Genomic DNA, 15,336 nt, shown 5'->3' with positions numbered 1-15,336 from the left:
CTCAGTGCTGGCACCACCGCATCATTGAGTGCTGGTGTACTGGCTGGAATCTGCCATCTGTCTGAAAGTGTTAGAGACTTTTGCCTAGTTGTTGTGATGTTGCCTCCAGTGGAAATGACTTTAAGGGATCTTTGTGGAGATCTTTGATTTCAACACTTTTAGGGCTAAACATCGAATATCTCAAGTTTTTGCGTTGGTTCCAGAGCCGGACAATGACACTACTTTATTTTATTTATCGTCATCTCTGCATTTAGAGCATAGAGGAAAAAATATTTAGACACCTCTATTGTAGAATGTGCCTGTCATTTTATATTGAAATCAATTTGAATATTAATATATGATTTGCTCTGCTAAGCTAGACAAGTTATGTAGCAGAACTTGTTTAGTGACTGTTGGCAAAATCAGTGAATATCTCCTCACGATCCACTACATGTCTATTATCAAACAGCATTTTGATGCATCAGATCCAGACATGTCAACCTTTCATAGATTACTTCTTTACTCAACTCTTCATCAACACTAATGAATAGTATAAAGGTTATTGTTTCAATACTTAACAGCCGGCTAATAAGCAACAATTACAACTGTCAGTTACAAGGTGTGCACACTGTATTTGGTAAAAACATTATGCAATAAGTTTGTGTGTCAAATCCATTTTACATTAGCAATTAAGTGAAATCCAACAAAGTAAACACATTTTAAACACTGTTAAAACATAACTGAGAATGTCCCCAAGGCCAGCACCCAAGAATTATTTTAATCTTAATATAGTTGAATTACAGCCGGATTGGTACACAATAATCTCACTGCACATTGCCCTATGTCATTGTGTATGTGATTTATAAATAAAAACTAACTACCATTTTAACTGAGGGAAGTCTGAGGTCACAATATGGATAAAAGTGCTTTTTTGTATTGATTTTTACTGAAACGTGCTTTCCATTGGAATCCAATCCAATAACTGGATTTTTGGCATAAAAATATGTATTCAAATCCTCACAATATGTGTCCAGTCAATGAGTCAAAGGACATTCATTTTTAATTATGTCCCAGTCTAATACTGTCCATGGCTTGTCCAACAAATTATATAAAGTGTGCTTGAATTGATGAAAGGATCTCAGATTAATCAGACACACACAACAGCAAACAAAATTAATTCAGTACATTTAATTGTAATTTGATTCATTGAACATTTGCTCAAGTGCAGTCATACTCAATGTAAAGTTTGAAAAATACAATCTCAGTCATCTCTGATGTGATTCTGAGTCCCTTCATGTTGATTTAAAAGAAAATACAGTATATGACGGATATACATTTTCTTTACAGTCATACTCTTTGATAAATCTGTAAAGTAAGGAATGAGCAACAGGGCAGCATAACTGGTAAACGTCAAAGATACTTTCATTCATGTTTAGGTAGTGTAACTTTCAACATAATACAGGTGTATTTCCCTGTGTCTGTGTAAACGCAGCTGTGATTTTAAATGTTTTAATTTTTTTTTATTTGAGTTTGACATAGTGTACTGCACTTCCCTTTTAGAGGGGAATACTCACATTAACTGTAGCATGAATAATACTTCTCTGTTGGCACCTGAATTAACATAAAGTGTATACTCTCTTGAGGATCAGCACCTTTTTGTGCATGCTCCATATCAAAGAAACGTGTCCTCCAATTTCCCTTTCACATATAGTTCAGGTTTACAATATTTTTAAATAATTGTTTTCCTAAATTAAGAAAATAGTTTGCATCATCGACTGTACACAATACCAAAAACAATGTGCTTTTGCCCAAATAGTGTATAGTGCTGATTTCAGCTTGCCCTCCTCCAGGTGCAGTTACAGCGCAACCATCTAAATTTTTTGGACGAGGGTGGTCGCCACAGGTTGCATCATGGTGGCCTCTCTCCGTGAAACTTTCGGTGTCTGTACCTGCCGTTCTTTTCCTTGGCCATGTTGATACAGGCATTGTGCTTGTTGGTCTGTAAGTGATTCCAATACTTGATGAGTTCGTTGGGGTGGAACTGATGAGATGTTATCAGGTGGCTGTACTTACAACTAGAGTAGGACACCCGCCAATGGTTGAAGAGGAACTCGTTGGGAGGGGGCGCTGGGTCAATGCGCAGCTTCGCTAGACAGATCCCAACATAAACATCCTCCAGGTGCAGCCTGCGTATGCTGAGAGAGGCCTGGTAGATCAGCTCGGCCATGTCACCAGAGAACACGTACCCTGTGCCCGAGCAGAATATTGGGTAGCGCTCGCTAGGGTACAGCTCTGGTGGCATGTACCACTTGCTGTCCTTGTTTCTGTTTGGTGCATAGCCCCTCATCAGGTAACCGGTAAAGTACCTCTGCTTGGGAGGCAGCTCAGGCTTCAGCAGCTTTTGGATAAGATACTCAGTGTTAACAAACATGTCGCTGTCTGTCTTCATCACATATGAGGCGTGTGGGCAATATGTGGTAACCCAGTACATCCCCATCAGGGTTTTGATGGTCAGGTTGTAGTAGGTGTCCTGATAGTCCTGTTGGATGATGTCGTGGTAAACATGGCTCTCCTCCTCTATGCTGCTCTGAACGTAGGTGTCAGAGATCTTTCCTGTGCCGAGGAGGAAAAGACGGACAAACCCCAGGCCCATTGCTATGGTCTCATTTCCCCATGTCTGGCGGATGGCCTTGCGGGCATCAGCCTGACCAGGTTCTGCAGCGATAAGGAGGATGAGGAAGGGTGTGGTATCCCTGCACTTGAAGGGCTCGTTCAGGATGTAGGGGTAGGGCTGAGAACTGAGCCTCCCTCCCACACCCATCTCCTTCTGTAAACTGTTGTTAGTGCTCATGGAGTCCCCAAGCCCCATTGCTCCCATCCTGCTTCCTCTTCCTCCTCCGGCTGCCTCTCCAACAACCCCATCCACCTGCTGAGAACTTAGGTTGAGCAGAGGCTTTGGTGCTAAGTACCCTGTCTCCCTCCACAAGCTCCTCAGGGAGTTGCTCTGGTTGGCTTCTCCTTTGGGGCTGCGGAAGCCCCTGACAGTGTAGCCAAGCGGGTTTTCCCGGGGGCCACTACGTCCTGGCAGCCAGTCTTGGTGGCTAAAAAATAAGAAGAAGGTGAAGAGCAGAGCCAGGGAGAGGAGACCGGCCACATGGGTCCGGAACAGTGAACGCTTAACCGTCCAGGTCATCTTGATGGGACAGCAGTGCCGCCGTCTCCACTGCATGATGCAGATCGGGGTCGCAAGTGGCTGCTGCTCGAGAATGGGCGGCGGCGGTAGTCATATACGGTCACCTCAAACATGTGGTTGCCAACAGTCAGAGGGTAATCCGAGTTGGCAGATGGGTTGGAGTGAGTCTCTTGGTGGAGTCAGGGGAATGTTTGAGCCCTGTAGTGTTCCTTACAGTGGGGTTAAAAGGGCCCCTTGTTGGACCTAAGAACCGGTTGATTCTCTGGCCATGGAGGCTTCTCCCTGTCTCCGCTTTGGCAGAGACAAACACAAGATCATGCTCTATGCCTCGCCTCCTTCAGGATATGATAAGGGTTACCTCCTCTGTGTTTGCTCCCTCTAATCTGAAAAGAGAGAAAAGAAACAGAGAAAACATTATTGGCAGCAGCCCAAAACTGCACCTTGTATACACTGGCACTGAGCAACACGCCAATTGTCTGAGTTGCAGAACAGTTTTTTTATGCTACTGGTGCAGACAGTCAGCCAATTAGAGGAAGCGTGCCAAGTACGCCAACTTAGTGGAGGAGTGCCGCAGACTTGGTGTGTGCCAATAGAGGTGGGCTGTAGAGGCTTTGCAGCGCGATCTCTCTGCAAAGCATTCAGCCTGCTTGGAATCACAGGTGCACGCCAGAGAAAGGCCATCAAGACCACCACAGAGGCAGGTGTGAAGGCCACTAGATGGCTGTGGATCAAGAGGGGCGATCCGTGGGAACATGCTAGACACAAGTCAGGACTTGATAAATCCCAGCTGGGTCGCCTGGGTAAGGGTGTATGATGTTGTAAGACCCGAGTCAGCAGAGTTCTTATTTATGGTTTGTTTTGACACTCATAAATTCTTAATTAATTTCTTCCAGATGTAAAAGCCCCAATTAGGGTTTTCCACTGTTGTACTGGCCTTTATGTGTAAGGCGCTTTTGGTAAGCTGACATAACATTTTGAAAGGGAGGAGCTAAATCAATATAACAGCATTATATCATATTTGATTAGACGGCGGCATAAAACATAGCAGGCTCTGGGAATTAGGCCATCTGAGGAAATGAGAAAATAGGAGATTTTCATAATTATTTTGAGTGCAGGTCAGTGGCAGGAGGGAAGACTGCTGCAGTACAAAAACAAATATAAAACAATTAAAAATTATTTGCATATAGTGCATTTGTTTGGTTGAAAAATGGGTGCATCCTGATATGTGCCTTGTTGCAGAGGTACAGCATGACACACAATTTAAGAATAAATCCATCTCGCAGTAACTATCTGTGACTTAATGTGGACATTTACTCTACACAGTGAAAAAAACATATTAATTATTAATTAATAATTAAGTAAAGCTAGAATATTGACATGAAGTCTGTCCACTTGATGCTTTGTCGTAATTTTGTGAGAATAAAGTTTTCATGAACAATAAATATGATCAGCAATGTAAAAGGAAAATGATCACTGCTCTGTATCTGCCATAACTATTTGTAGTTAGCATTCCAGTTGGGCGCTCCAAAATTTAAAACAAGTCGCAAGAAATGTATTTTGACTTGCATCTTATTCCTCCATGTTTGAGACCTCTCTCGTTCCGCTGCTATTTTACTATACTGCTTCATTTGGCAAGAAACATCTGAACCAATGTTGGCCTGCACAGCGATGACGTTGTAAGAGTTTTATATCTACTTCTGTTCTATCCTGGTCATGCTGAGCGTATACCTTAAAAGGGATGTTCTGTGTGGATACAGTCTTGGGCTTGGTTGAGAGTTAGTCACTTGAAAGTAAGGTGAGTGATTGTAAGTCCAAACCTCTCCCAGCCGTGCTGCTGTGGTGTCATTTCAATCCCTCCTCATTCCGGTCACTTTCCTCGCTACTGTTCACTTGCACTCTTCTTCAACAATCTGTTATTTTCTGACTCTTGTTTACCATCTGATTGCAGTGAAGAGTTCACAAAGGCTGCCTCGAAAACAAGTGAAATACAGGTGAGGGATGGTTTTGCTGCTTTCCCTCTTCCTGGCTGTCACCCTCTCCCTCTCATTCATTGAATTATTTGAAGAGCTGCTGGTCCCAATTCTACAACAGCGTTAGTAGCCGTAGCATATAAAACAAACATGAACAAATGACATAGCCAGGGAAAATTACTGATTTTTGTATTAATAAATAAATCATTTCAATTATGGAAATTCATATTTTAATGTGGGACATTTAGGATAATAAACTCACAACAAATGAAGAGAGTAAATATATACAAGTACTCTGATATATCAAAGAGTCAATATTTTAAAAGGAATTGAGTTGAAGTGAAGAAAAAGAAAAAAAAATGTATTATACTTTTGAGCAAATTGCAATATTTAATGATAAATAAGCACCCATTTAAAGCCATGGGTAAACTAGAATTTATTTCTAAGCATTTGTGCATTAGTTATGTACTGCTTGAGTTTAGCTTTCTCCTTCAACTCTTTCTCCAGACAACTTTGTATTGGCTTTTGTAAATCTAGCATCAGTTTTAGCATCTATAGTGGAACCATGTCTCCATTACCTTGAGCTTATGTGCTCGCCAACCCCTTATTTTGTATTAAACTACCTGTTGCATAATGTGTTGTTCAGTTGTTACATCTTACTCATGTGATTTGGTTTACTAAATTAATCAAGCTATTCCAAAATAGTTCCGAATTGCCCAGGGAAATTGCAGAAGTAATGGAGTTTTCTCTTAATCACACTCATGAAGATGGTTCCAGTTCTTTCTGACCCTGACATTTTGGCCACTATATCAAAACAATCTGAGCAAATGTAATTTGTGGTTCTTGATGTTTAAATTACCTTGCAACATACATCACAGACTTTGCTTTTTACAGTTTTAATTAGATGAAACCTTCAATATAAGACATAGATAAATAGTTCCAATTTATATATATTTTTTAAGAAAGATAAACATTTTACTTGGGGTAGTTGCGTGACTTGGTGTATATGTGACACAACTAGGATATCAGTGGAGGGTTGCCTTCAAGCTAAGTGGTGCAGAGACGATGAGTGACACTGGATAGCCAGCTGTTTTTTTTTTTCAGATCTAGGCCTGATCAGCCCCACCCCCCAGACCACCACCACACAACAGGACAATTTATTATCCTTAAAGTGTCAGTTCCCTTCATTTACATACACAAATACGTATGTTCTCACTTGCGGCTATAGTTCTCGCTCGAGTGATATCCTGCCATGCAGTCAGCTGTATTTTTCTTTCTACAACCATTGACTCCACCTAAATATAATAGAGAGGGGGTCACTTTGTTTGGATAGAAATAAGTACAGTATGTCTGTGTTGACCAAGAATAACAGGAGCTTTGTTTTTCTTGATTTAAAAACATTAACATTTAACTGTTAAAAGGTTTTAGAGTTGAAACAGTAAATCCAATAATCACTGAGCTGATCGACTTAGAATTAATCTGTGAGTATTTTTGGTATAATAGGTCAATTTTTAAGCAAAAATCAACTTCTACATTGAGAGGCTTGCATTATTTATATTGTTTTTCTGATAGACTATATTTTATAACAATCAATTACTCGATTAATCAAAAAATTAATTTATTATCAAGATTGAAAGAAGTATTTTTTACGAAACCACATATGTAATCCTATTCACCCATGGTAATGAGGTAGAGACAGAGCTCTCAGATGCACAGCGCAAAACTTGCCAAAACGGATGAGTAATCTTTTCGAGTTTTTTTCGTGTACATTGCGTTAACTGACCCTTTAACCCACACGTAAAAGGCATTTTAGTTTAGAAATGCAGTGCAACATTTTTCCTTAATTAAGTCTGTAACAAAGGCTCAAGCTACCTCTTCACCCTGGAGTGAAAAATACAACAGGCATTTGGGAAATAAAGCTTTGGCAGCTCTGGGCCACTGTAGCTGTATTAAATATTATATGACAGTGATTGTCATCCATTCTGCAGGAGCGATATGCAGTCCTTTTCATTACGCTGCTGCCATTTTTTTACCACTGAATTGAATTCTAGCTGTATTTCTGCTTTACTTCATTTGTCAATGAAGTCCGGCATGCAGTTCCCTTTTCTTCGACTCATTTTGGGGATGTTGTTCCAGAAGCCACAGCAATTAATTATAAGGTGGTTTAAAAAGTTAGACTAGTAGTTTGAATACATGAATGGTGAGCTAAGATGCAGATTTTGTTATGTCTTTTTCAGCAGTTTGCAGAAGTCCAGGATTCAGTGTCAAATAGATCAAGTGATAAAGTATAGGCCTATGAAAAAATATATATTTTAATTGAACTGGATCAATGCGAACCCCCTGGCCTCTTGGCAAGTCCTAGACTTGAATCCAAATAGATACAGTATGAACTACTGACCCCTGTATGATGACAGCTTTTGAAAAATCAGGAACAAAAACCGGAATCAGGAATGGAAGCCTTTATCCTTAGGGAGTGAAGTACTACTAAAATAGTAAAAAGTATTGGTAAATTTAAAGTAGTATAGGCTACACCTTTCTTGAAGACCTGGCCCTCCTGAGTGTCAGTGCAACATTTTGCAAAGCCACTGGGTGGGTGGGGGGGAAGGGGGAGTCCAGAAAGTGCCTTATGGAGACGAGATGCATGATGCTGGGACCTAGAGGAAGGGCATAGATGGATGGATGGATGGATGGATGGATGGGTTGACGGATGGGGGATAGGCTACTTGTCAAGACGGCTGGGAAAGGCTGGATGTAATGGAGGGGCGAGGAGGGCGGGGAAGGCTAAATGAATAATGAGCATGTGGGGGACTGATGAGACGTGCGGTGATGTGCCGTGCTGCGTACCTCCTCCTCCTCATGCTGCTGCTGACAGGGCTGCGGTCTGCCGACGGAGAGTGTGAACCCCGGTGCCTTTACTCTCCATCACCGCCTGCTTTGGTTCCGGAGACAATCTGTGCGTTAGTCTCCTCTTCCAGCTTCCTCGCCTTATAATCACACTGACACCTTTGGTGCGCTACGCCCCGTCCTCGTACTCATCCCCACAGGCTCAACAAAAACCTGCAGCTTTTTTGGTTCTCCTCCTCTTTCTCTCTTTCAATCTCTCTCTCTCCAGTCCGTTATAAAGCACATCTTCCCTCACTACTTTTGTTTGCTTCTCGTTGCACACTTGTTCCCTGATCTTATCCTAGTTTATTTCAATCTCCAAGAGTGCGATTTTTTATTTATTTTTTAATTACGAAAACATCACAGCATCCATGCACGGTTATCCGGATGCCCTATCCGCCGTTAGATCAGGGAGAAAAGCGGCGGCAGAGAAGCTGGAACGTGATGCTCAGGCGAGCTGATGTGCAGAATCAGCGCATTGAAAGAGATGGAGAAAACAGGATACAAAAAAATTAATTACATCCTCTCCCAACCTCCGAGTCCAATCACTGTCAAAACATGTTCCCCGAGTCCAAAAGGAAAAACAAAAACAAAAACTAGGCGTCTACATTCTCCTCCTTTTTCCAGCCCCTATGCTTCTTGCTTTTCCTCTCCCAGATATGTTTCTCCGCCCAGTCTTGGACCGACCCCTTTTGGAATATGACAGCCGAGCAAGACGGCTGCTGGCCGGGGTTGGCTTGCTGTCAGACACCGCCACTGACGGAACTCGACCACGTCACTGCATTGTTAGGGAGCATCTCACGTGACCCAGTTAGAGGCTCATGCTACATTCAAGGAATGTAGGTAAAAAAAAAAGTATATCAACAAATAAAATAAACACACACACACACACACACACACACACACACTCACTTACACACATCCCCAGCACAAAATGTGTTCTAACGTAGCCTATCATCACTGATATTCTTGTTCAAGGCTATCATTATACGACCCATTTGGAGGAACATTTTATTAAAGTCTGAGGGATATTGCATTAGATGGCAGTTATTGTATTTGACACACCTACACATTGATTTGGATGAGGCAATAAACAACCTGCTGTGCATTTTATATCTTTAAAGATGATAACCATTTTGTTCAGATATTGAGAAGGAATTTTAGAGATCTTATTTTTATCCAAAATATTATCCAAACTTTTTTTTTGAACCCTAATATTAGAATGTGTTGTCATTCATTTTTGTTTACATTTGTTCAAATGTACTTTGAATTTAGCAAAAGAACATATATTAATTCAAAATAAATTAAACACTAAAATTAATTGATTAGCGTATTACCATTTTTGTTATTGTGACAAATACGTCACTCCAAATTTGTATGACTATTTTGAGGCTCACGGCCCGATGTGACGTATACGTCACAGCGATATTTACCTAACTTGTTCTATATAAAGTTGTCAATGAAATATGGTCAGACTAGGTTAAATGTAATACTATTAAAGCAATAGAAGTGTTAAATGGGTTTTAACTCACCTTTAGTAACAAAAAACAAGCTTTTGAAATTTGCTAATTTCTCCTATTGTGTGCTAGCCTGGCATTCCCAGACCTGCCACTAGGCGCTGGCAAATTAAATTTGCTGCGCCTGTTGGTCTGGAAACTCTCCGTTGAAGCTTTTTCAAAAAGACCAGAAATCTTGGCTCATGTTTCAATTGGTTCTATCTAATATGGGCGCGCCAGAGCCCCTTGTATGGTACTCTGGGGAGGACGTATCCGGATGACGACAGTGACGTGCATGCGACGTCGAAGCCGTGATAGTAAACATCAAAGATGGCTGCAGATATGTTGTGTGAGTTTGAGACTGCTTTGGCCTCGACCCTTTACGATTTGGAAGACGGCACTCAAATATTTCATTAGCAAGTATGTGGAATGTTCTGTTTTGCCGACCGACCACGGCAAACGTTTAATTTAACAGTTTAACAGCTGTTCGCTAAACGAACGGGGCTTACGTCACCTTGTGCATCGCTCTGATTGGTTGTATTGCTATCCAACTGCGTGCAGTGGCATTTGAAATGCACGAGTAGGAGCCGCCCCTTGAGTTGGAAATTACTATTGATCGTGGCCAGACCCTCTATCGTTCAAGATATCAGGGTCTGGATTTCCAGGCTAATTGTGTGCAGCTGTCACACTGCAATCTTTGGGAAGTCAATTCCTGACACAGTCACATGCCTGTCACATGACAACCACACCAGGATGTTGAGTATATGTCACTAAGGGACTTAATGAGTAAAAATCTAGTATAAACCTGTATGAGGAACATTTTGGGACATTCAAAGTGTGTGTGACCTGGATGTCACCGTGGGTCCTTATGGGTTTTAATAATTTGCTTCAACATGTATGGCTACAATTTGATGAACGTCTCTTTCCTGTTTAAAAATATATTCCAATTTCCCGGTGTAAAAAGCCAGGTCCATAAATACAAGGTTTCCCCAGCTTCGTGTTGAAGAACTGGACTGTCCTGCACAGATCAGACCTCAAACTCCATTTAATTGTGAAGTCAGACCTTATTGCCCAACATCAGTGGCCAACCACGCTGATTTGTCCTGTGGAGGAATGTGAGCAAATGTCTGCAGCTAAAATCTGGTTGAGAGCCATCCAGAAGGAGTGGAGGCTGTTAGAGCAGCAATCACACTATGTGATGTAAGAGTGTCCACATTGTTATATATATTTTTTTTGAGCACTTATGTAGTTAATAAAAATGAAAGGGACAATATAACAAATTGATTATACAACTCCTCTTTTCTAAATGGTACTTAATGTGACACAGATCCAATAATAATACATTGTACTTATATAGCACTTTTCTAGACAATAAAATTCCCTTGAGAAACTCAAAGTGGCAATGTATTTTCGTATGTGACTACTCAGTGAAAGCTGTGCATTTTATTATTGCAGATTGTTTGGTCCAGAAAACAAAACAATGTATTGAGTTCTAATTCTAACATGGCCATGTCCTAAAATAGCATACCCAATGAACCTGAAAAAACATGGATTTCAATAACAGCAGATGGGTTATATGATCCTAAACATCTGACTTTAGATTAGAGATCATAATGTCTGAATGCAGTAAAACACATTAGTACATATAAGTTACAGCTGATGGAATTTCAAGTTAGAGTCTCAGTTGTCCCATTTTTCCCACGTGTGCCATGAATGCAACACCAGTTCCCCCTATCCCCCTCCTTCCGAGCCAAACCCCCCACCCCCACCGCTAGCCCTCTGTGGGCAGAATAAAGGGGATTTAACTCCGTGAGAGCATGGTGGCCGGTGGCCAGCGGTCTGGTAACAGCTGGATTTGCCACCAGTGTGCTCTTTGTTTGACTCTACATGCAGTGTTTCTAACTGGACAGGACTGTTTTTTAACCATAGTTTGCCCTGGCTGTTACATTAGTAATGCATCATTATGCACACATGATTACCAACTATATTTAGAATGCTTTCACATTTAGAGTGACACGGAGAATGCAAAAAAGAAAAGAAAAATCATGCTTGAGGTCGTTGACAGCACTGCCTCTCTCCCTTCATACAGCAAGACGATGAAACCTTACCTGCCTCATTAATGACTTAAACACAATATATAGCCTTCATCAGCCTTCATTCATGTTGACACTCATATTCCTCCAGAGACCGGAGTGTTTCTTGATAGGCCATGAAAGCAGCTTGTCTCCCTCCCTCTCCTGCTAGAAGTAGAGCAGATGGAATTATGGCTCATGCAAAAGCCGTGTGCCACTTCAGGGACAGTAAGCCGGTGGAGAAAAAAGGGGGCCTTTTGCAGCACTGTAAATATTGTAAGGTATAGCGCTGCAGCATCGGAGCACAGGTGAATGAATAATTAATAGGAGCTGTGTCGTTGACAGATATACTTTGGAGGCTATTAGCTCGGCTACTTGGCCGGTGAGAGCATATTTGTCAAAGGAAAGTAATGCAGAGGTGGTGATTGATTTCATGTGGCTGCCAGGTTAGAGGGAGCACGCCTCTGTACATTAATATCATGTTGCATCTATTAGATAGGTGACTTCTTCAACTCTAGCCGGGCTGCCAGGGCAAAGACCCGCGTATCAAAATTTAAATTGTCATCATTAATTGCTGGTGCTTGGGGAGTATCTTGCAACACCGCATCTGTCCTCCCCTGCTCTAAAACCCAGTCTCCTGCACACATGCCTGATAATGGCTACATTGGACAAAATGAATGTGCACACACCCTTTACTTTTATTCCTTAAAGGGGACATATTATGCAAAAACTCAGGTTTAAATGTACATTTCCGAGGTCTACTAGAAAAGGTTTTAATTTATTGTTCAAAAAACCCATTAGTTTTCTACCATTTCCCATTTCTTCATCGCCTTTTCCAGCCTCTTCTGCTCTCTATCTCAAAAGGTTGGTATTGACATCTACCCCCCTTCGCACAAATCCTAGTCTGCTCTGACTGGTCAGATCTACATTGGCGTGCATGCACCGCCCTGCTCATTTACTCTATACCAACCTATATGGGCATGGCACATGCTCAGCTGTCAGTTTTGTTTGCTTTTGGCCAATGCAGCATGGAGATCGATGTTACCATGTTTAGCTTTATTTCTACAGCAAATGTCAGCACACTTACCACTTCTAAACCAAAAGCTTAACAACTGAACCTGGTCAGGCAGCAGGGCCGGCGGTAGCCAGGGGCCAGGGTGGGCCGTGCCCACCCAAATGTGGGCTGTGCCCACCCAATCAAAAAAAAATTTATATTTTGTTTTGGGGGGGGAAGTCCAGACCCACTATCGGACGGACCTGTTCATTCGCTGTCCAAGAAAATGTCAAATAAAATTCAGACTTAACAAATTAATACTAAAGAATATACCATTACCATGCATTGCTTCTAATTGTATTATAGTGGTCACTGAGGCATGAGCGAAATGAGCGGTTGCTTAGGGTCCCGACTGCCAGGGGGGCCCCCCAATATATATATATATATATTTTTTAAGATATTTTTTTGGCATTTTTATGCTTTATTGATAGTGTAGAGACGGAGTTGAAATGGGGCAGAGAGGGGAGTGACATGCAGAGAACGACCGCTCAGTTGCCCATGCACTGTGTATAGTCAGTGTATTTCAGCCTCATCTGTGGAAAAAAAGATAACTGGACAACAGAGTTCTTCTGCTTCGTTCCTCTCACTGCATTTAAATGAATTCATTATATTACAGAAAAATATGTCCCGTAAAAGAAAAAGAGCACCAAGCCCATCCCAGAGGACCCTGCATAATATTTTATTCCAAATTTATATTTCTATGGAAAATCCATATGTCTTTCTTCAATAGCTTCTAATTCATCCGACCCAGTGTCTCCAAATTATTTGTTCAAACAAAATTCCTCAGATTTAGCCTCTTAATTTTCCTCTCAAAGTGCACCAGATTCATGCATTTCACTTTTTTTTTTATTATTATTCTTTCGGACAATTCCGTTGTCCGAAGGGTGACGGAAGAAGCCTAAGGCTTATCGAGTCCCGCCCCTTTAAAAAGGTAAAAGAAAATTTCCCGGAGGGGCATACCCCCGGACCCCCCTAGCAGGGTCGTTACCTCGGCTGGCTACTATTTTCACCCAGCTGGACATCGGAGCCAATAGTGGAAAGACTATATATCTATATAGTGTGTATAGTATATAGCTCTGGACTACCACCATCTAGGTTGCCCAGTCTCAAAGCTTTCTCTTCAATCAGCTCAGGCTGCCTACAGTTAATACTGCGATTAAAAAAAAAAAATATAAATTATGTTGTATATAATGTATATTATATGTTATTCAGAAACATTTTGGGAAAAAAACATGCAAGAATCAAATCTCCCACACAGCAACACTCAAAGTTTATTTGCATATTGTGTTCTACACAATTCACAGTAAATGTGCCAAAAAGCAGACGCAGAGATCTTACAGGGGCAAAAAAATTCGGCTCTGGCGCTCTGCGCGCGCTTGCATCTTCGGGCTCTCTGTCCAGTGTGCCCACCTAAAATTTCTACAGGCCCACCCTAATCTAACTGTCTAGAGCCGAGTCTGAGCTGAAAACTGTGAAAATTGCATCAAGATTTCTGGTTTCCCTGACATTATCCTCAGGTAAATACAGTTTAAATACAGGTACTTCTCATATAATTAGCATATTGTGATAAAGTTCAATATTGTCTGTAATGTACTGATAAACATTAGACTTTCATATATTTTAGATTCATTACACACAACTGAAGTAGTTCAAGCCTTTTATTGTTTTAATATTGATGATTTTGGCAAAAAATTAAAGAAAAACCAAAAATCCCTATCTCAAATAATTAGCATATTTCATCCGACCAATAAAAGAAAAGTGTTTTTAATACAAAAAAGTCAACCTTCAAATAATTATGTTCAGTTATGCCCTCAATACTTGGTCGGGAATCCTTTCGCAGAAATTACTGCTTCAATGCGGCGTGGCATGGAGGCAATCAGCATGTGGCACTGCTGAGGTGTTATGGAGGCCCAGGATGCTTCGATAGCGGCCTTAAGCTCATCCACAGTGTTGGGTCTGGTGTCTCTCAACTTCCTCTTCACAATATCCCACAGATTCTCTATGGGGTTCAGGTCAGGAGAGTTGGCAGGCCAATTGAGCACTGTAATACCATGGTCAGTAAACCATTTACCAGTGGTTTTGGCACTGTGAGCAGGTGCCAGGTCTTGTTGAGAAATGAAATCTTCATTTCCATAAATCTTTTCAGCAGATGGAAGCATGAAGTGCTCCAAAATCTCCTGATAGCTAACTGCATTGACCCTGCCTTTGATAAAACACAGTGGACCAACACCAGCAGCTGACATGGCACCCCAGACTATCACTGACTGTGGGTACTTGACACTGGACTTCAGGCATTTTGGCATTTCCTTCTCCCCAGTCTTCCTCCAGACTCTGGCACCTTGATTTCCGAATGACATGCAAAATTTGCTTTCATCCGAAAAAAGTACTTTGGACCACTGAGCAACAGTCCAGTGCTGCTTCTCTGTAGCCCAGGTCAGGCGCTTCTGCCGCTGTTTCTGGTTCAAAAGTGGCATGACCTGGGGAATGCGGCACCTGTAGCCCATTTCCTGCACACGCCTGTGCACGGTGGCTCTGGATGTTTCTACTCCAGACTCAGTCCACTGCTTCGCAGGTCCCCCAAGGTCTGGAATCGGCCCTTCTCCACAATCCTCGTCAGGGTCCGGTCACCTCTTCTGGTTGTGCAGCGTTTTCTGCCACACTTTTTCCTTCCCACAGACTTCCCACTGAG

At 41.7% G+C, this 15,336-nt stretch overlaps 1 protein-coding gene across 1 annotated transcript; it reads right to left on the bottom strand.

Annotated features, from left to right (window-relative positions):
- Positions 1–1,260: 1,260 nt before the first annotated feature.
- Positions 1,261–8,378, bottom strand: b3galt2 (UDP-Gal:betaGlcNAc beta 1,3-galactosyltransferase, polypeptide 2). Its single transcript, XM_080033338.1, has 2 exons — positions 7,987–8,378; positions 1,261–3,555 (listed from the first exon to the last, which is right to left on the bottom strand). Exon 2 carries the CDS (start codon positions 3,206–3,208, stop codon positions 1,889–1,891), a length of 1,320 nt encoding a protein of 439 aa, XP_079889464.1. The 5' UTR covers positions 3,209–3,555; positions 7,987–8,378; the 3' UTR covers positions 1,261–1,888.
- Positions 8,379–15,336: the final 6,958 nt, after the last annotated feature.

The sequence above is a fragment of the Ammodytes marinus genome, assembly GCF_949987685.1.
Source record: "Ammodytes marinus genome assembly, chromosome: 8".
Taxonomy (NCBI): Eukaryota; Metazoa; Chordata; class Actinopteri; order Uranoscopiformes; family Ammodytidae; genus Ammodytes; species Ammodytes marinus.
This window is presented reverse-complemented; position numbering and strand designations above follow the sequence as displayed.